This window comes from Megalops cyprinoides, chromosome 15 (assembly GCF_013368585.1).
Source record: "Megalops cyprinoides isolate fMegCyp1 chromosome 15, fMegCyp1.pri, whole genome shotgun sequence".
Classification (NCBI taxonomy): Eukaryota; Metazoa; Chordata; class Actinopteri; order Elopiformes; family Megalopidae; genus Megalops; species Megalops cyprinoides.
The window spans coordinates 30837517-30859381 of NC_050597.1; the positions used below are offsets into that span (position 1 = coordinate 30837517).

Genomic DNA, 21865 nt, shown 5'->3' on the forward strand with positions numbered 1-21865 from the left:
GACGAAATGCAGACAGAATAGGACTGACTCACAGAAGCAAAATCATTTTTGTTCTTGCCATGTATACACTGTCTCAATAAATATCTGGCCAGTTGAAAATCTAAAAAGTCCAAATTCAGAATCTTAAGACATGTCACAATCCTGACGCAATTTAATGGGATGGTGATGTTCAGTGGTGAATAGCCTTTAAACGCTCACCTTTTAAAGGCTCAAACTTTTAAAGGAGCCAGCTCCTCTACAGCAATCAGAAAACAGTGATCAAACATCTAAATAACTTGTGAAAGAAACACATGTATATTGATATTCACACTGTACTGTGATGCAAAATGCATTACAGCACTAAACAGAGACCTAGAAATCAACAGACCTGAAGTTAATGTTTCTTCATATGGTAATCGGATGAATGCGCAAAGACCCTGCAGTTTCACGATCACAGACGGTGGCACGACATAACAACATAATGGTACTCGAGTATTAACAGTCTTGGCCAGAGAGTCAGAGTCTCATTCCCAGAATAGAAACAATGAGTGAGGCCTGTGATTTAAAACATTCAGTGTTAATTGCATAAAATCACATTGTATGGGGGGGGGGGGGGGGGGTGTGAAATTAATATATGTGTGTGTGTGCGTGTGTGATCAGTCTGTTTTTTTTTAATAAATAAAACATAAAAAAGTGTTCACACACACAAAAACCCTACAGGAAATGGCTATGTAACTATGTAAATCTGTTCAAATAGAGGGTAATTGCACTTCATATAACTAATTGCACAGAGTCTTTTCGGAATTGGTAAGATTACAGTATGTTTACAAACATCAGTCCAGCTCAAGTTCACATGTTGGCCACTAGATGGTAGCAGTGTTTGCTTGCCCTCTCAAAATAATGTGACTCATGAAAATAATTTCAGGGCAACTCAACTGAGTTGCAATTAGATTAGAGTATTAAGAAATGCAAAGTGACTACAAAAAAGCAAAACGACAACAACAACCACTAAAAAACCCATCTATGCCAGTTTTTATTGTCGTGATTGTTCCTCTGGAATTCCGTTAACACAAACGGTGATATTAACGATCCTATTAAAACATTTTAGTTGGAATGGCTAAGAGAATCTTTGCGGAGACAGCACCTCCGATATTTACGCAAGTACTCGCATATGTTGCTACAAAGTCCCTATAAGGCATGATTTGAGCTTGGAGAAATTCACAAGTTACGTTTTAAGGTGTGCTTTCATGGTCAGTCCACCAGATGGTGATCAAGTCACTTCCCCCTACTCCACATGTACCCTGTCTGTTTGCTGCCATCCCGCTGCCTCCACTTCAAACATTTTGGTAAGGTCAGATAGGATTTACATTACCACTTTGGCTTCGGGTTGTACTTCAGGTATTAATTTGGTATTCGGGGGTTATTCTAAAGTGTCACTATAATATTTTATGTGCATTCAAAATATTTAGAGATTTGGTAGATTTGTTATTGCCTTAGTAATAATACTGTGCTGTCGTTAGTCTCTTCAAAATGAAACTGCATTACGCATTAAATGCTGGTCTTATTTCATATGCTGTTACGTAAGAACATGCTCATAGGAAGATAAATCCTTTCGATTTTGCAGACAGATAAACCCTTTTGATATTGAAAAAACATTGCCCCTAAACAATTTAAAAAGTAAAAACAGCCTGTAGAATTGAGAAGTTTTCTCCCTAATGGTGTAACAGTATTTGTATTTAAGAAGCGTAAAATTACCACTCAAAGCTTGCAGAATGACACACCAAGGTGGTACCTGACAAAAAATTGGGCCACTGGGCACCAACCACTGATGTGAAGTCATTTATATACCATTTGCGTATGCAAACACTCCATTCAGGAAAAAATGCACAGTCCTACACCGAAAAAATCATGTATAATTATATTATGTGAAAGAATCGTGAGCTTTGTGCACAAACAGGAGAATCTTTTCCCAAATTTGTTTTAAATCAAAAGGTATGTATCCATGCTAATGAATAAGGGTGCAGAAAGGAATGCATCTTCCTTTGGGAAAGTTTTAACGGAATACCAGAGAAACGCTTTAATGAAAGTCTATAAATAAATACATAACAATAAAAATGACGATCAGAATATTGTTTGGTGGGAATTAGACAGAAACAGGTCAGTGAGGAAAGCATATTAAAATCCACCCAGCCATGTTTAAAAATGAACAGTGGCTGTCAGTCAACATGATGCCATCAGTCATTTCAAATCTAACATGAGCTCGAAATGATGAGATGGGAAGCAGGGGTATGATTGAAATTCAGCAAATGCGAATCGGAAAACCGACCTGACGGCCGCCCCATGGCTATCAGAGGAAAACACCTTTGTAAAAAAGAAAGCAGATCAAAGATTTCTCAGGGTCTTAGTCACAATTAAGCAAACAGACTAACAAAAAAGAAAAAAAAAAACACCACACAGACTACTAAAAGTATCATTCACACGATAGAAAACACCATTTTCATCTGAAAAGTTGTATGATGTTAATGGGTGTCACCTGGGCTGAAAAAACGACCTGGAATTGGTAGAAAAGTGTGTGTAAAAAGTTTTACATTCTCTCAGCTTCAAAGTGTACACTTGGGGAAAAAGTAAAGTTATGTTTGAATTGACTTAATATTTATTATATATTCTTTTTGTTATAAAGTAATAAATATCTGCCGCAGGGGAAGAGCGAGGTGGTGCTTTTCAGTTTACTTTCAGAGCGTTTTTCAAAGTGGAATGATCATTTCAGCGGAATTACATTTTCTAAATTTTTTTCTAATTCCTTTTTTTCATCCAAGGTATGTGTATTGGGTTACAAAAATTTATCGTATAAACTTCAAGTTTCTTTTCTAATATACACACATTACAAAGCAATTCATTATCGATAAAACCGAGCCGTGGTCGAGGAAAATAAAAGTGCTTGAATGCAATTTTTTCTACGGACTCCATCAGAACTTGAGCGGAGAAAGGTCGAGCCTCAGATAATCAGGTACAATAGCGGTAAACTGGCAGTAGCTGGAATGTTCAAAGTCTGGCACACAGATTTATACCGATTAGCCGACATCTTACAGGAAACAAAGAGAAATAGACATTATTTTTCCAACAGGAACTGGAAACACCGCTCAGTCAGTTTGGAAAGCCCCAGCGGGATTCTCGAGTGCGGCGTGGCTCCCGGCGGCCACGGCGGAGCTGGTCCTGGAGAGGGCGACAGTTTGGGGGGAGCGGGGTTGGCGGATCACACGTGTAGAATTTCCACACTGTAGTCCTCTGTCTCCGTGTACTGCGAAGAGTTTGTGTCCGACTGCGCGGGAGCCAGTACCTCTTTGTTCTCAAAGTTCGGCTCCATGAGGGCGGGCTTCTCGAAAACTATTTTTTTACAAGTCTCCGGGCGGTTCTGCACGTATATTACTCTGTTGTAGGCTTTCAGTCTCCTCCACAGCTGGATGTACACCTTGCACTGCACGTACATGAACACCAGTCCCCCGGTGAAGCCGATGGCAACCACCACCAGCTTGGTCCAGAAGGGCCACTCCAGTAGCCCTGCGGCACAGAGTGAGGGAAGAGACCAGGTGTCAGACAGCAGCAACGTCACCTGCGTCAGTGCCAACGAAAAACCCACCTTGGACTACCTGGAGGATAAACAGTTAAATAGATACTGGGAAGTGTAAACACACACACACGTACACGCACGCTCACATTTTGTTTTTAGTCAGGTATACATAGGTACACATTGCATGTCCCAAGTTTGTGTGCACATACGTATGTGCACTCTGCATTCCTGAATCATTGCCATTATGCTGCCAAAATCATCTACTGCACACCTGGGCTTGTGGACATTCTTACGGGCATTTCTTGGCACACCTTACAACGTATGTAGGTAAGGGATAAACATTGCCAATTTATATGTTCTCTTGATACGTATCGACACCTACGGGTGGAGGTGGAACCCAAGGCAAAGGCCCCTGGTGGTTCATTCTGCTTACACTGTCCCCAAAGTTTCTAGCTAGCTAGCTAACCAGGCCCACGACTCGTTCAGCTGTCACTGCCTTTGATATAAAGAAGCTACTTAGCTTTGGGTAACAATAAAAAGCACTTTGATAGTAACAGAACCTCTTTTTTAGAACCTCTTTTGACATTTATGAAGCCGTTTCAGGGAGGAAGTACAGTGATGTTGATCCTTTTTTGTGAGGCTAGCATGCGTTTGCATATTGTGGTGTTTGTCTGTGGAGTGGGGTTGGTTTCCCCTTGCCCCATCACACAGACAGGCAAACGGTACACCTGTTAACATGGGATTGAATTTAGAGGCAAAAAAGCTTGCACAGTTGTCATCAGCTTCAGAATCACACACTCAGAAACAAACACACACACACACTCTCATACACACACACACACATACACACACACATACACACTTAACTCACTCACTCCTCTGAATTAAATTAGGCAGGTCAACAAATGAAATGCAAATTCAATCATTTCTTTTGCATGAATACATAAAATATAAAAATTTAAAGGAACCAACACCACATGACTACTTTTTAACCAACATTTGCATTTTTTTTTTTTTCAAAAAGTAAGATGACTGAATGTATTAATTCCCCCACAATCAGTATTTTGTGCATCCTTCCTGGACTTTGATGACATTGAAAAGACCTCTGTCTCGGGACAACCCTTTGACAGCTCCTCCAGGTGCAATTTCCCCAACTCCATCTTTGAGTCTGCACCAAAGACACGCTGTTCACACTGAGGTTTGTAGATTGCCATGGGCAACCATGACATTGGTTTTGAACTCTGCAAACCCTTTTGTTGCAGGCTTGATACTCCACATTCATATTTCTATTTATCTGAGGAAAAAAGACTGAGTACAAACTTGCATTACTTCTTGTAAATCATCCTTTGTTGTTATTTATGAAGGTTTTGAATACCTTAAGTGGCCACACATACACACACACACACACACACACATATATATATATATATATATATATATATATATATATATATATATATATATATATATATATATATATATATATATATATATGTATATGTGTGTGTGTGTGAATAAATTTTTAAATACCCACTTTAAATGTAGTGATTTTGTGATTTTGGAAGCAGAGTGGCAGGAAGATTCTGGAATGTGACATGTGCACATACAAAAATGATCACAGACTACAGCTGAAATGGAGCGTGTGAGAGATGACATCTGAGGCACAGGCGTGAGAAACTGCCAACAGCCTGTCGATACAGAGGGCTCCTCTGCGCTCTCTCTTCAGCAAGTTTGGAAGTGGGTCACTCCGTCTGAAACGGAATAAGCTTTGGGAGGGGGTTTACAAGCTGGCACTGACATTTGCCCTCTGTCGTTTTCCACTTATATTTCATTGAGGTAGGGAGAATACAATTCATTCTTGTGTTTTTTGTACGTTCCCCCCAGCTCCTCTGCCCTCACAGCAGATGAGAGGGTGCCAGCTTGGCAAAATATTACACCTCTACATTGCCACTCAAGTGGACTAAAAGACAAAACTAGCTAGCAACATAAAACAATCGTAACTATAACCTAGTTAGCAGTTAGCCACCTGCTTGATAATCTAACTATGGTGCCAACCCTTCTTTGCCAGGTCATCTACCTATGTATAATTATTAATAAATATTTTTAAAAATATATTTCAGATATATTTAAAATATAATTTAATATTTAAAATATATTTCAGATTATAGCATATTCCTCACTTAAGCCATACTAACCTATCAAAAAGGTAACTCTTAACCACTAGAAGTACCCTTTAAGGAGTGTTGAGAATTTTTATGGATTCATTTTTTCAATTTTTAACAATGTTACTGTTACAAAGACACCTAAATGGACTGTTATAACAGCAAAGGAGTTAGAGAGCCAGGACCACAAATGGTTGTCCAAACAGCCTGGATTCCTGCGCAGGCTTTAGAGAAAATCTGTGAAGGTCATGCTGAATTCAAGCGGATTTCACATAGGGTGACCCAGTAATTCTGCACTTATAAAAGACCTGCTGTAAACCCACTGGAGACAGACTCAACATATGATCCGTTACACACACAGAGCTGCCTGTTACCTTAACAACTCCTGGGCAAAACACTGAAATGCATTCTTTAGCTTAAGAGTGTCTAGAGATACTGTAGACTGACCATACTTGCAGTTCACTTTAACAGCTACACATACTGGAAGTGCTACATCTGTCAGAAATACATCTGAGAAATGCTATCATCATGACAAAAATCTTTCTTCTGGACTGGAGATACACAGTTAACAACTGTGATGTTAGAATGTAGGTTGTGGGCCTCAATACTCAGAATGCGTCATCCATGCTGTCATCTGAAGCATGGCCTACTTGTCATATTTACAGGAATGCAATCTCTGCAAACCACTGTGGTCTGGGAGGTTTCAGGTATGAACCCACAGGTGCAATTTGTAGAGGATATTCTACAGTGGTCATCTCCTGCAGCACTTCAAACTGCCACTACCTTCAGACAACAGATGACAGTGCGAATGTAATACGCAACACATTCAGAACAGCATTTTCTTCATTCACAAGATTTGGCTTTTCAAGTCAGACATGAGGAATGTATCCACAAGCTCATCTATACCATATTGGGGTAATGAATAAATCTTTATTCATTGTTTCACGCCCTTTTCAGTACTTGAAAGAAATGGGGTATTAAAGGTGGAATGTTTACCTGGTATTCTTCCGGCTGCATGGTCAAAGAAAGTTTAAGTATAATGTATTACCAAAGACAGGCAGCGACCAAGAGGGAAAAAATAATGTCATTATTGGGTCAGATTAAGGACGAATTATCCATCTTGTAATGTACTGTACAATCTGGCATGTTCCCCCTCAATAATCCCAATTAGCATGATTTATTCCAGTTACCCACCATGGAAGGAAGGTTTACTACCAGATTACTAGCACATCCAAACATAGCAGACTGAACGGGGAAAAAAAACATCAGCGGGTACACTGTCACTTTGATTCTCAGTTCTGTTTAAAACCTTGTCTGTTATTGTGAAAGCTTTGATAATAATGCTTTGTACATATATATGTATATATGTATGGATACAATATACACATACATAGATATACATATCTGATACAACAGCACAGGTCCCGCCTCTCTGAATTGTGAGTAATGCTTGCCATGATTACTGGAGGCCAGAATCTCCCCTTGCCTCCGCCTCATTGTGTGGCAGTAATGACATCACCACTTTTGGGCCGATGGTAACCAGCCCACCTGCCACAGGAAGCCCAAGGGGGCAAATGGAACAAATGGGTCTTCTGATGTGATGACACGATACTCCTGGAAGGAGTGAATTGGTTTAGGAGCTGCACCTTTATCATAAAGGACAGTGTACAGCTAGGTGTAGCACCAGCAGCCAAATAGACTGATGTCTGACAGCAAGCACACGTGCCCTTTTATTTAGATGCCATGGCAGAGCCATGTCTGGGAACTGCTACATTGCTGAACGTCCTGCATAGAGAACAGTGTAAATCCCACAATCCTCTCCTTTTTCACATCCACCTTAGAGGTGATTCAGTGAGACACTGCTACTGTTCCTCTGTGGCAAAATCCTACCTCTGATCTTAAATGACAGGATAACCATTTTCTACATTTTTTTCGCAACACTCTCAGCAAAAGCTTTTTAAACAAAATACCATATACTGAGTCCTTTCACTTTTATTCCTCAAAAGTGTTTACAGTTATTTATTCTATTCATTTATTATATGAAATTTATTTGTATAAAAGTTACCTTAAACATAATATCTACTTTTTCCACAAAAAAGAAATTGGGCCAGAGGTAATTCTGCTGATAATTTAGCTATTGCCATCCTGCAAAGGCCTGACCTTGTTTGATCTCCTCGGCGGTGCGGTCAATCAGCACGTAAAGGGACCACACCACACAGGTGATGGCGATGACATGGAAGGTGACCGAGCACATGATCTTCCGCCTTTCGCTGGGCGTCATCTGCAGCTTCTCCCACTGTGGAGAGAGGAACAGTTGCATGACGTCAAGCTCGTTACCATCACAGCACTCACAACATCACAGGAGCCATGGACACACTCACAGCATGTCACACGCTTTCAAGATGCTCTGTCACAACATATATTATGCCACATACTTCACAGGCACACTGTTACAACATGTATGATGTCACACACATCATAAACTCAATGTCACAGCATTTAGAGACTAACTGTCATAGCATATGCATGCAAACCATAGGGCCTACACTCTACAGGGATTATTGGATGCCCAGATTAATCAACATCATAAAGTAGCAAAAGCAGTGGAAAGTGCATTCTTTGTTCTGTAGAGTGCTCTAACTGTGGAGAGTGTGTTTTTTTGACATACCTGCAATAAAACAACTGTTTTTTAATCCTAAACTACACAACTAAAATGATGAAACTCAGTCAATGGGATCTGATTTTATTGCTAACCACAGCTGCTGTTGAACCATTTCTTTTCTTCATCTCTTGACTTCATGAACCATTGCTATAATAGAAACTAGAGTCTCCTCCTGAGCAAATTACTAGCAGACAAGGGCTTCTGTTCAATGGACAATGAATAAAATCCATCATTCAAAAACAGCATTAGTTAACCGGGAAAAAACATCTTGAAGTACGCCCATTTTTGTATAATGGCATCATAAGATTTATGGCTTTGGGTCCGATTCGTTAAAAAAAGGCATATCAACCCAAAGAATAAGTGCCGGTAGCACAGAGCACAGAGACAAGCAGACTCTTCTCAAATGATCTGTCCTCGTGGAGATGGAGCATACTGCAGACTTTAAAGTTCCTGGCAGCAAGAAACACAAGCTATTTTGGTTTGAATAATTAATCATGTGGTGGCCAAAAAAAGGCAATTCTGCAGACAAAGCACATGCCGCAGACCGAAACGAGATCAAACTGCTGATTCGAGGCAGACGCAGCCTCGTTTTTCACAAACGCAAACATACCGGAGTCAGGTGTTCCAGAGGACAAACATTATTTCAGTCCTCATTTTAAAGCACCCCCCAAAAATAATCTTTGTTCTCTCACAAGGTAGAAGAGTTGAGGCAAACACTTGTGCCTCAACGGACCTCTTAGAAGGTCAAAGCCTCGGAAGAGATGACCTTCAAGAACTGGGAATGTCAAACCCCTCAGACACAGTTTCTGTAGATCTAGTAGAAATGCTGGTACGATCAAGAGCGGCATAAGAGACACAACTGCTCAACGCCTGCTTGGAACACATAGTTCCCATCCCGTTGTCATGGCGAGGCTGGCGTTCAGCTCTGGATGTCTGTTTAACAAGCCCCAGAGACGCTCTGTGCGGTCAGCCCCATTAAGCGGCACAATAACTCTGGGAGACGAAGGCTATTAATGCACAGACCAATGTTTACATTTCTTTGTCCTCAGATGTGGAGGGAGAAAAAATTAATTAAAATGTTCAATATTTGAGCAAGAACAACACGTTAGCTGGAATTACATCTTAACTAATCCACTAATCACAAAACACAGACGTAGACACAGCTCAGCTCAGACTGAATCATCACCATTAATTGGAGTCGAGAGTGCTGAGTTCTTTGCAGTATCTCTCTGGTTCTTAAACAGTGTTTCAAGTAATTTTTACATTATAAAGTCAACTTTTAATTATTCTGGTCTTCAGTTAACAGGCATGCTCTTGTTCAACAGAGCTAATGCCTTTAACAGGGACTTCAAACTATTCTATGAGACACCAAAAGCCAGGGACAAATTTCAGTGGACAGACCATGCACTTATAAATCATTCAGGGGCAATAAATTCTGCATCCTACTATCCGTGAGGTTCAGTTCAAGATATTCTGCAGAAAACCTCTTTCTAACTCCAAGCTTCAATTACATGTTCCATTACAACTGCATGGTTATCTGCTAGATTTTCAGAGGACAGTTTGAGGTCTCCTTCTAAGCATGTCTTCTTTTTTTCCAACTCTGAGCAATCAACCCCCCCCCCCCCCCCCCCCCGGTAATGTAGATGCTCTGATTGGCCAGCACTTGCCTTGCGCAGTGGCTTGAGCTTGGTCTCCATGATGAATTCGTACTTGCAGAGCTCGCAGCAGCGTGTGTCTGAGCTCTTGATCCACTGCTGCAGGCAGGACTGGTGCACAAATCGAAGGCTGCCAGTGCAGTGGCAGGGTGTGATCAGGGGACTGTCCTCATCTCCCTCGCAGTGGCAGATCCTGCGGAACAAGAAGGGAAAGGAAAACCAGGTTTAGGGCCCATTAGGGAAGCCACACTCCATCCCCCTGCCCCACCCACTACTGCCACTCTATTGGTGGAAGGCACACATGACACAGACACACAAATCAGTCCCACTCTACTGGTGCATGGCACACATCACATGGAAACAAATCATTCCCTCTCTATTGGTGGAAAGCACATGTCACATGGAGACACAAGCCAGTCCCACCAACTGGAACTCTTCCCATGGGTGTTTGCTGGGAGAGGGGCAAGAATGCATCCTGGGATTTTGCTACAGGCAACTGTGCACTGGGTTAGGGACAAGGAACAAAGACACAGTGCGTTTGTTGTGTGTTTGTTTACAGCAAGTTTGTACTGTACACACACAGCATGGGAAAGTCATTTGAGGAAAGCCAGCCACTGGATTACAGAGTAAAGAACACACATTAAGCACAAACTCTCTGCTCCCACATCGGCTCCTGACCAGAGCACCCTTTTCCTCGTCTCACACAAGGCTTCCTTCCTTTTCTTCTCACTGGGAGCTTTGTCTCTTCCCTGTCACTCAGAGAAATGTGGACGTAATTGAAGCCTCTCCTTGATACCTGTTTTTTTCTGCCCAGTATCACACAGCAGAGATCCTGACCAAGGCCAGCTAACCCGGTCCCTAAAACACAGTTGGGGCCTTTCTCCGGCTGTGACTGTGTCTTAATCCACTCAAACTGTCGGATTCAGTCAAGCTCTAGAGGATGATCGATGCTGTCGGGGCATGTCGCTGGCAGGGCAGTGCTTTCAATGCACAGCGACCGAGTAAAAACTGTCTTCAGTAAAATGGCCAGAGCTATTCCTCTGTATTTGGACGTACATTTCCATTCCTTCTGTCATAAGGTATCAATATGTGAACTGACTCAGTGATTGCTTCAAGGAGGCTTTAGCTACCTAACAACATTTTTCTAAAACCACAACTTTGGAAAAACAAACAAAAATTTTTCAAAACAAAGACAATGAGCTAGAGAGCTATATCTGAAAGGCATCCATCTTACAAGCTGGCCTTTTCCTGTATAAGTCGAAGTCAAAGTCAAAGTCAACTTTATTGTCAATTCTCATACGGACATACGGAGGATTGAAATTGCGTTTCTCTCAGGCCCATGGTGACAATACAACAGTTAGACGAAACACAGTGACACTGAGAGACAAGAACAAGAATTTTCACAGATATACAATAAACACTAACTAAAACAACTAAATATACTAAATAACTAAAATAACAGCTAAAAACGAAGAATTCTATTGCATTACCATCACATTCACAAGGAAATACCAGTAAAACCAGGAAAAGTTGCTGAATGAAGTACCTGTCACCTCAACGCCTTTTCTTACTCTCTGAAGTCTTATCAGTGACTTAGCAATGTCTTGCTGATACAAAGCTAAATTGCACAACATCACAATGAGGACTCAACAAGTAGCAGCCAATCACATACTCAATGCAGACCTGCATTGTGTACATTCAATCAAATCTCTCCCTCCTCGCCATACCTATACAGCCCCGTTTCTTAAGCCCCTTTCACACATGCACTGGACGCTGGAACGTATCCGGCCCTTAGCCAGAGGAGCTGTATGTGAGAACGCAAATGTCTGAATCAGTCAGACCGGACATGTAACGGACTTCGTTCTGCCAGCTCCCTAGTACAAAGTCCGCCTCATGTCGGAGTGAGCCCATGTGTGAATACAGCAGGCAACGTTCCGGAGAATCCACCGCAAGTGAGTGGGCGTGTTGATGAAGTTTCTATTATGTGACTGGCGCGAAACCTGAAGAATACAAACATCTGCCTCGTACTCTTTTCCGCATGCCTGTACATAGCTTTCCACTGTTTAGTTGACATTGCGGATATGTCCAAATACATGCTATTTTGAGTCCAATGATCATTAAAGAGATAGTTAGCCATAGCTATACTGCCAAAACTTGTCTCTTACGATGATTAATAACGTTGGTTAGTAGTTTATTACCTGGTTAGTAGCTAGCTAAGCTGTAGCTAAGTAATAGTGATAGGTATAGTGAGAAAGGTGAACTGGTGACCTAACATTACATAGCGAACAACAAAAACTTACCTTATTGTTATAATACATGTCAAATTAATAATAAGTTATGTGTACTGGTAGCACCATTTGGATGGCTATATGTGATTTTTTTATAGGCTACCCAAAAGTACAATAGCTATGTTTGCCTTCTCCTCGTCTGTGCCACATTATGTACCTGTACCACCGAAAGGTAAGACATTGAAAAGAAAAAAATATTTCAACTCGCGAATACTTTAGGTGATCTCGTAAATACTTTTCACTCGTGAGAATGCAAGTGGCGTCTAACTGGAAAATATCACGAGGAAATCTGGACGTTTCTAAAACTCGCAATGATTTCAAGTGACAATGTAACATACTACAAATGTAATTATTAATGGTTGCATACTGGGTACTACACTGAAAAATAGCATGCAGTATAGAGTATATACTTGTGCAGTGCACAGTACACAGTATGCAGTAGGCGGTTTCAAATACAGCCACTGTGATTTCTGCAGCGTACTTTTTGCGTCATGTCCTGCCTCCTGCACGCTCTACCCAGGAGCCGCCTCTCACTTAAACCAAACCGGAGTATTTCCTGTAGGTGAGAACGCGTCTGTCACACACAATCTCCTGTTACGTGCTACATGTGGAAGGGAAATTCCGGCCAAGTTGCGGACCTGATTCTCCGCACTTCATCCGGAGTTCATATGTGAAAACGGCTTTAGTGTGAGATCAAGAGTGGCTTCAAAGAGTAGGAGCTCCCCCCCGTGCACCTCTGAATCCTGTCCATGCCAGCCAGGTGCGGAGCAGACAGGCCATTTGTCACTTCAGAGGCAGGGGATGGAAGGTGTCCCGGTTGTGATAAGACACGAAGGGCGAGGATGAAGGGGAATGCGGCATAAGAGATTAGCCTCTGTGCTGGAATGCAGAGTGTTTTTCAGGAGTGCAAGGGAAATAATCGCAAACTGTGTTTGCAGTGCTGAGACAGCCTTCCTTCTCTCGCGCACACATGCATGCTACCTGTTAGTGCTAGGTAGGGCATAATAAGGATACAGGGGCCGGAAAAGTGAAAGAGGCTGTCTCTGAAACCCTATGCTGGTGCTTTTACGTTAATTTGCTGGCATCACCTCGATGGGACACCTACTAAATCCGAATGCCACCATTTTGCTCCTGATCACATGACTGATATGCCAGCATTTAAAAGAGTACATCAGAGAACACTGTCATTCAGTAGATGTGATCCATATCACTATAGACAACTAACTGGGTTCTGGTGGGAAATGGCGATCAGTAGATATTTCAACAGCAGCATTTTATTGGTTAAAGAGGGCATGCCATATATGAAACAACCGTGTGACGGATTAATCTTAAACAGGTGGTAGGTGGCAGAGTGCTTTAAGTGCTTATAGAAACAGCACACTGCCAGAGGGCCTTTAGAGACGCTTAACCTGAGCTTGATTCAGTAAATAAGCTGCTTCAAACAAATTCTGTAAAAAGATATCTGGAGCTTCAGAAGTTTTCTGCCTTGTGGTCAGTGCCACTTAGTTGTGGAGAATATACTTCCATCCCTTCTGTTATAAAATATCAACATGTGATTTCGTTAACCCTGAGGCAGTGATACATGCCTGCAGCGGGTTGGGAATGATCACACAGCTCTACGTGCATTGCCTTCTATTAGAAAATAAGCAGCTACAAAAAAATCCTTCAAAAACATGTCTGGAGCCTCAAAGCAAAGCCTCTGCATCCTCATATCATGAGATTTGCAAGTAAGTCCACTTGATCAAGCCTGATTTAAACAACAAGGGTGAGCACAGAATTTGGAAAAAGAAAGGCCCAAAAGTGTTCTTGAGGACTGAGCCATGCCCACCGGCAAATCAAACTGTGGGAAAATCTGTGTAAACTCAGATGAAGACGAGATTTTGCTGCAGGAAAGTGAACCCGTTGCCATGTACCATTTCAAAAACCACAGACAGAAGAGCTGCTGGAGCCATAAAGACAGAGCAGCCTCCCGGAGCAGAGTTGGCCGCTGAATGTGGAGGCAGTGCTACATGTACTCACTTGAGCAGATAATAGACTGCCCCTCTGCAAACATTGTCACTTCCCCTGGTCCTGTGGCCTCTTCAAACCCACTCTACGTCTCCACTGCAAACTCCCATTTCACAACATATGCCCCTTAAAATTGTAGAAGGGAGCTGTCACAGATGTATTTACACAAATATGCAGTTTTAGTTCAACTCAGACATCCCCCAGATGCAGCTGGTGAGAGTTTTGTTTCCCCCAATACTCAAACCTATCCTGGGAAACACAGTCAGTAATCATATATATGATGGTCACTCAGGAGAAAAGGACAGTGTGGGCTCAGCTGTGAAATGGAGGCTGAGCTGCATCTTAAAATGAGAAGAGGATTTCTCAGAACGACTGGCTTGGTTGGTGACTATTTCCAGCACCTTCTGATCTGGCCAGGGTTATACCAGATTAAGCGACAACGTGAACAAGGAGACGACAAACCTGCCTTATCACCACAGGAGGAAGATAAGTTACCAGGGCCTGTATAAATCCCATGCCAAATTAAGGTGCTGAGGACCACTTAACACCCTAAACATGCTAACTGCTCATTACTGGTAGAGCCCCCTCCTCAACTCCCACGCTGCAGAAGTCAGTTTGTCTTCTGTCAAGTCCTTGACCCACTGAGCCACTCTAAGGGTGGATGAAGGTTACAAAAATTCAAACGCTCATCCGTACGCTGTTTCCTCACAGCAAAATGCCACTGTTAAGTAACAAGCAAAACAGGTGAACGCCCGCGTAGAGATCAAGTCAATTTTTCCATTCCAACACCAACTGCCTGCCTACGTTAAACACACTCTTATAAACCACCGATAAACCTTACAAAGGAGACGTAAATGGTAGGAGACACAGAAAAAAAAACATGAAAGGAAGTTAGGATGAGAAGAAGGAGAAACAGGGAAAGGAGGGAAAGGGCTTTTGAAGGGGTGATGTGAGCATATATACAAAAAGCTGAGAATGTGCAGCTGGGGATAAGCTATCAGCCGTTCACTGGAGTGAGCGTGTGCTCACAGAGATTAGATCCATGATGCAACACTCCTCAAAGCTGATGAAAGGAGGGAAAAACAACGGCAGTGGATACACACAGCATCTGCGAGAGCTTGCAATGTGCGTTGACAGGCATCTCTGACTGTGCACGACAGGAAGACTTTGGTGTCGGCAAGATCAGTCAAAATTGACCCCATTCTGTTGGTTACAACAGCAACATACCAAATGCTCAGCGGAGTGTCTGGGCTTACTGAAACAACAGGCAACAACATCGAGAGCTCTCACTGCGTAAAATGCGCAAAGCAAACAGTCTACACAACAATGAATTAAACGATCAAATGGTGAAATGCAGTACATTAGTCTTCAGACCACAAACATGGTTGTGTTTACAATCAAGTCTTCTTGCTTCAGTTTTCATTGAGAAACAAAATTAATATTTCATAACCGTTCTGTTTACAGTATGTGACTATGTAAAACAGGATCTCTTCTTTGTGGCCACAAAGGAGATAAAACACCAGAGATTTCATTCTCCCGTCTTCAAATATTTCAGTCAGAATGTCTTTATAAACTCCATGTTAAAAATGCAGAATTAAGACATTTCAAAAGCATCCAGCTGGGATCTGATCCGGATAACCTTTTATTATTTTCATGGACAACATCTAAATTGGAATTGCTTCATTACATGTTTCCAACAGCTATCAGTTACATGACTTCATTTAACCAAAGCATTGTTTTTCTTTCTTGTTCTAAATCTCTTACATACTCTTTGAACCCATGTAATCACTAAATCAACTTAAGTACCTCAGTTGTGACTGTATAAACATGGACTCACATGAGAACCAAACCAGGCATTACCCAGTTCCAGAGTACACACCTTCCTGCTGTTTCCCTCCCTTCTGTTGGCATGCCAACCCCTCACTTAGCTCCACCTTATCTGTGGTCCTGAGAAGACACTTTTCCCAATATCCCTCCTATTAGAGGGTGTGTCAGTGCCCATTAGCGCTACCCCCAGGTGTGTCCCGAGTTCCTAGAGACAGCCTTTAAAACGTCACACCCGGTCCCTGCACACACTCTCAGTTGCCCAACCGCTGTGCGACCGTTGCCCGCCCGTAGCCTGACCGTGACTCAAGACGAAAATAACTGAAAAATACTGAAAATAAATCTAGGACAATTTCAGGAAAAGTTGCACAAATTTAATAGGTAACAGCTGTATCTGATATTTGACCAATGGGATGTTGCACTTTGGGCCCACATGCTAAATATCAGTTACACACATTTTACAAATCCTTTAAAGCAACTAAAATAATACAAGATAAACACAACCAGACATGAAAGTGAAATCTAAAAGAGGGCAATGAGTTTCTTATGTCACGACTGTAGCTTCATTACTAGTGAGTAATGTAACAGCTGTAACTTCATTATCAGTGAGTGATGTAGTAACTGTAGCTTTATTACTTGTGAGTGATGTAGTGGGTTGCAGCCTCATTACAAGTGAATGATGTAGCAGTTGATTCATCACCAGAAAGTCCATAGCAGGGCTTCGATCTCTGAATCCCTGTGTTAGAGGACTGTAGCATACACTAGCCTGACATTTTCCCAAGAGGCTCTGCAAATTCTGTATATGAACAAGGACTTTTCCTTGCTCCAAGTGTCTGGTTTTGACCTACACCCTTAATCCAACTGCACTGTCAAACCTGTGTCCTGCAACAGAGCTGGCAACAGTGGTCAGACCTGGCCCTCTGCCCTCCACCTTTTATCCTTCCTTTCTACCACATAGATAATTCAAGCGAGTTTCTCAAACTGTAGCTCCTGTAGTTTATACTGTTATAACATGCTCTCAAACTCCCAACCTACATATACATACACTGTGATATGGATCCAACCTTATGTTCAAACATAATAACCATAAGCAAATACACAGTGCAACTGCCACAGTACACAATATTACCTATGAATGTAAACAGAAACCCTTTCTTTGAAAAAGCCTACTCACTCTAGGCATAACAATATTGATTCTTAACAGTGAGAATGATCTCTGTTCAAGAGATGTAACTCATCTGGAGGACTTCAGAGGCTAAATGAAGGTAATGCTGCTACTCTGGGGGAGCCACTGAGCTGTCGCTACCAATCAACTGAAGCCAAAAACTGTAGTCAACAGTTTTCCATTTCATTTTACATTTAGGCAGAGGTGTTTTATTCATTATAACCTTCCAATTTTTAAAAATGTTTTCAAATATTAATATATCCGCAGGTGGAGTCTTACTCTCTGATAAAACAGCACACAGAGGAATAGCTTTGATCTAACTGTGAGAGAGGGGGAAGGAAGTTGGGATTGGTTGAGCAGGAAGTGCGGGGTACGTGGCTCAACAGGAAGTCACAGACAGGGTTGGCAGGGAGTCCAGGAAACCAACCTGCACCAATCGCCTGACAGCGAATAGGGTGAGAGTGGGGCGGTTTTCTCTGACAGTGGGGAGGGACAGCGGTCGAGGTCACTGTCCTCCTCCAGGGAGCACAGAGGGGCAGTGCGCGGGCCATCTGCCCGTGACCGCCACGTGGGCTCCTCCTCGAAGACGTCGTCGTCACTGGTGTTGTTGTCTGACTCGCTGCCCTCCAGGAGGGCACTGGATGATTTGGACATGTGCAAGCGGGAGGCATAGCTCCCCATCTCCGAGACATGGAGGCTGCCCGTGGTGGACGAGTGCGGGAACGGGAGGAGGAGGCGCAGCAGGTTGGGGCTCCGCTGGAGGTCTGGGGGGAGGATGGACAGGCCTGGGTGATCAGTCCCCAGCCCCGGAACAAGCTTGTAGTTAGTGGAGAACGAGGGGGCGTGGGCCAGGAAGGGTGGGGCCAAGTGGGCGGGCTTGCCATTGAGCACTTTAGCCCAGGTCACTCCCTCCTCCTGGGCCTCAGGTTTGGGGCCCAGCTCTCCTTCTGAGCATGTCCTGTCAATGAAATGCAGCCCGCTACAGAGGGTGTCCATCCTCTGGGCCACATCGTTGAGGGACTTGGAGAACTTGAGTGCGCCGTCCCGTTTGAGGTTCACAGGGGGCCTCAGGACGGACAGCCAGTCCCTGCATTTCAGCCTGGGGGAGGGGTCTGGGCAGAGGGTCGTGACGGCCAAGCCCTGTGACCCCGACCACTTGCCATTCGCGTTCAGGAGCACGACGGCGGTCTGCACAGGATTCTGGGAGCCCTGACCTACTCCGCTCAAACTGCACAAGTGGGAATGTGGGAACCAAGGGTACCAAGGGTGGGGGGGATGGGGAGGAATGCAGAAAAGGAAAACAAAGGAAGGAGGAAGGGAAAAGGAAAAAAAGAAGAGCATGCATTAAAGGCAAACAAAAAAAATAAAGAAAGGAAAGAGCTGAAAGGGAAGATGGAAGATCAAATCTGTGTTGGAGGAGAGATGAGAGCCTCGCAAGGAGTAAACCCTCATGGAAAGGTTATATTTCTAATGCACCAGGGATGGCGCACTGAAAATCCTGTAGTAAACTGATCCAACAGTGCTTGGGTCTTTCCTACTGGACGTCTGATTAAGTTAAGGCGGCAAACATGGAGTGCACACTTTTTAAGGCTTTTTAAAATCCCTACGGCATCCAACTATGAGTTTACAGGGGAGGTGTGGTGCTTGATGTGCCGAAAAAGCAAAGGCGTTGAGAAGGGGCGCACCGTGGAACACTTTTGTGAAACGTACCTGCAGATGTCCTGGTTCGAGGGTGTGACCGACGTCCGTGAAAAGCTGCAGGGGGCATTGATGGAGGTAGGGCTCCCCGCCTAGAAAGGCAGCAAAGGCCTGAGTTAGTGGTTGCACTCTGTGGTGCATGGAGCAAAAAACATATTCTCTCTGGATGAGCAGTGCTGTGATACACAGGACAGCCTTGCCTAATAACACAATAAACACAGTGATTACGACCTACATTTATGTAAAAATGCTATAAATGTGTGTAATGTGTAAAACATGGGAAATTGGAAGGAATATGGGAACTGGAAGTGGTCCCTGGTGCGAATATTCGAAACTGCGAATTGTAAATGACAAGGGCCTCCTGTCATCCCAACACTTAGATGCAACTGAAACATTTGAGTCCATTAAAAGCTCATTGCTCAAAACCAGTTGCATTTCAGCAGCAGTATGGAGTATATGCAACATTTAAATGAGCTGGCCTCTCCCAGTCTGGACCTGCCAGACACCCCTGGTGTCATGCACTTCCAAGAATTGGTCAACTCCAAAAATATCTTGACCTCGTGCTTTGAACGCTTGTGATAACCTCTGAGGGATCCCCAACATGGCTCTATTCTTTCCGTTTTCAGTTTTGTCCCACAACTAATTACCTATTGATTTTATTTACAGCTGAAGGAGGATTTCCAGCTGAGTGCTGCGCAGAGATCAATGCGGAATCGAACCTCCATTGTGGGCCTTCACACAAGAGCCTTTAAGAAGGAGTTCTCAGAGTCACTCTAATGAGCTCAACAGCCATGCAAGCAGCACATCGAATACCGATAACAAGAAAATGAATTACATATTAAAATATGAATGGAAAATGGAAGCAGAACAACACATAACAAAATGAATGGAGGAGATGGGAAGGACCTCTGTCCGCCAAATTTCATAGCACACAAACCATGCTTGTCTGATTATCAAAAACCAGTGAACTCAATCAATGACAAGCCTTGTTGCTTACGTACATTAGTATCTATACGAGCCGTGAATAAACACAGTGATAAACATCAGCCCTGCTAAATAAAGCCATTCTTGGACATGTCTGCGCTTTTACAAGATATTTATATGAATGCACAGATACACATTTCAACTTCTAATTATCTTCCGATTTCATTTCCAGTTCAACCGTGCAAATTTTTAGTCTCAAGTTTGGCTGTCTTGGGGGACACGTGTCACAAGGTAAACCTGGTTAGCATATTTAAATCACATGAGGTGCACTTCTTGTGTGTATGTGTGTGTTGACTGGAAAATATTTTTAAGACTACAGAATGCCATGTGGACCTGCACGAGTCTTTGGAGACGTAATAATCGCATTCTCCCAAACACTCTGAGCACTTTGAAAAAAGGGAGAAAGTCCCTGCAGATCCATAAAACTCTTTAAAAAAAAGTCAAAAAATCTGCATATTACTCATCGTCTTCAGAATGTGTTTCACATAGAGGACTTTCAGTTTAAAAAAGCTTTTAAAAGCTTTGTGTCATTATAGACAATTCCCCTATACTGGAAGGGGCACAAGTTACAATTACCATGCTTTTAAATGAACCAAAAACCGAGCACAACACCTAAATGTCAAAAAAACATTTATATCGGGCATTTATTTCAGGTGAAAGTCTGAGTTAAAAGTACTGATTTGTTACTCAAAGTGTTAACCCCTCTGATAGTTACTCAGAAACTATCAGAGGGGTTAACATTTGGGTTCAATCCCCTGCACAGGCTCTAATTGCATAAAAATGACAGCAGCCGAGGATCTGAGAGTCTGAAATACATCAAGACTGATAATCAAATAAATCAGTAATGACTCGCATTAACATGAATTCCACACAGCAACGCAAACATTAATAGAATTTCCACTCAACGAAATGATCCTTCTCACCCCATATCCATCAAATGCTCATACATTTGTCTAATTGTTTATTTTTCAGGCACGACGGTGATAATGAGTCCACAATGATTACGCACTATGCTGCGATTTCAATCATGCAATTGTCCCATCTGCCACGAAGCAAACAGAAACGGAATTAACTCAAAAACAAACCTACTCCATGCTTGAATTCTAGAGCTTTGTCTTTTATGTAAACATTAGCGACACTATTGTTATGAGATTACGTGATTGGCTAAATATGAAGGTGAGGACACAAGTTGATGATCTTGATCTTTCTGGAATGACGTCACAGGGTCACATTCTAGTGACATGAATCTGCTCGGGTGAAGCCAGTCAATTGGAAATCAGTATTTTCGTACAATGGAATGTTCAGAAATAGAACACTTCCCCACTGTATGGATGAATGTTGTGAGGACAAGCAGAAGGCAAAAGCATGTGTAAACTCATATTCAGATAAAGACAGCAGCATGTAATAAATATATCTGTCGTACTAAGTGACTGTTGCAAGCGTGTCAGATATATTCCTCGGGACCAATTAGCCACATCCATTTTAGTTTCCGGTCCCTGAGAGCATAAATATGTAAATATTGAAAAATAAGCCCCAAGATTACAGCTTGGTCTTACATGACGATAATGCAGGGAGTAACCACACCGCAAACTGGTACACAATTGGTCTATCTGACCGAAACAAATTCATTTCCTTATTACGTTTTAATTCCCCTAATAAAGACTGACGTTATGCTGAGTGGCCAAAATAAATTTCATACACTGAATGCATATGTTAAATATCATGGTACAGTACAGTGCTGTTTAACGATGATAAAAAATGTAAATTGAAAGCATGCTTTAAGCGCCCTAGGCTAGAACTCAGTGCAAAAATAATCTCACTAGCGAATCATGAATTAAGACCCAGGATGCATTAGCAGCTGTTATATTGCTCA

At 42.5% G+C, this 21865-nt stretch overlaps 1 protein-coding gene across 3 annotated transcripts in view; it reads right to left on the reverse strand.

Moving 5' to 3' along the window:
* Positions 1 to 629: 629 nt before the first annotated feature.
* Positions 630 to 21865, reverse strand: part of march8 (membrane-associated ring finger (C3HC4) 8) — a 126827-nt gene continuing 105591 nt past the window's right edge. Inside the window, exons 4-9 of one of the 3 annotated variants that reach the window (XM_036546216.1) lie at positions 19021 to 19100; positions 17738 to 18538; positions 10039 to 10219; positions 7870 to 8005; positions 6706 to 6720; positions 630 to 3537 (exon numbers count right to left, since the gene is read on the reverse strand). In XM_036546216.1, coding sequence (XP_036402109.1) covers positions 3233 to 3537; positions 6706 to 6720; positions 7870 to 8005; positions 10039 to 10219; positions 17738 to 18538; positions 19021 to 19100 — 1518 coding nt within the window. In that variant the 3' untranslated portion in view covers positions 630 to 3232. The remainder of the gene's footprint in view (positions 3538 to 6705; positions 6721 to 7869; positions 8006 to 10038; positions 10220 to 17737; positions 18539 to 19020; positions 19101 to 21865) is intronic. The other 2 variants (XM_036546217.1, XM_036546218.1) reach the window with 2 other exon arrangements.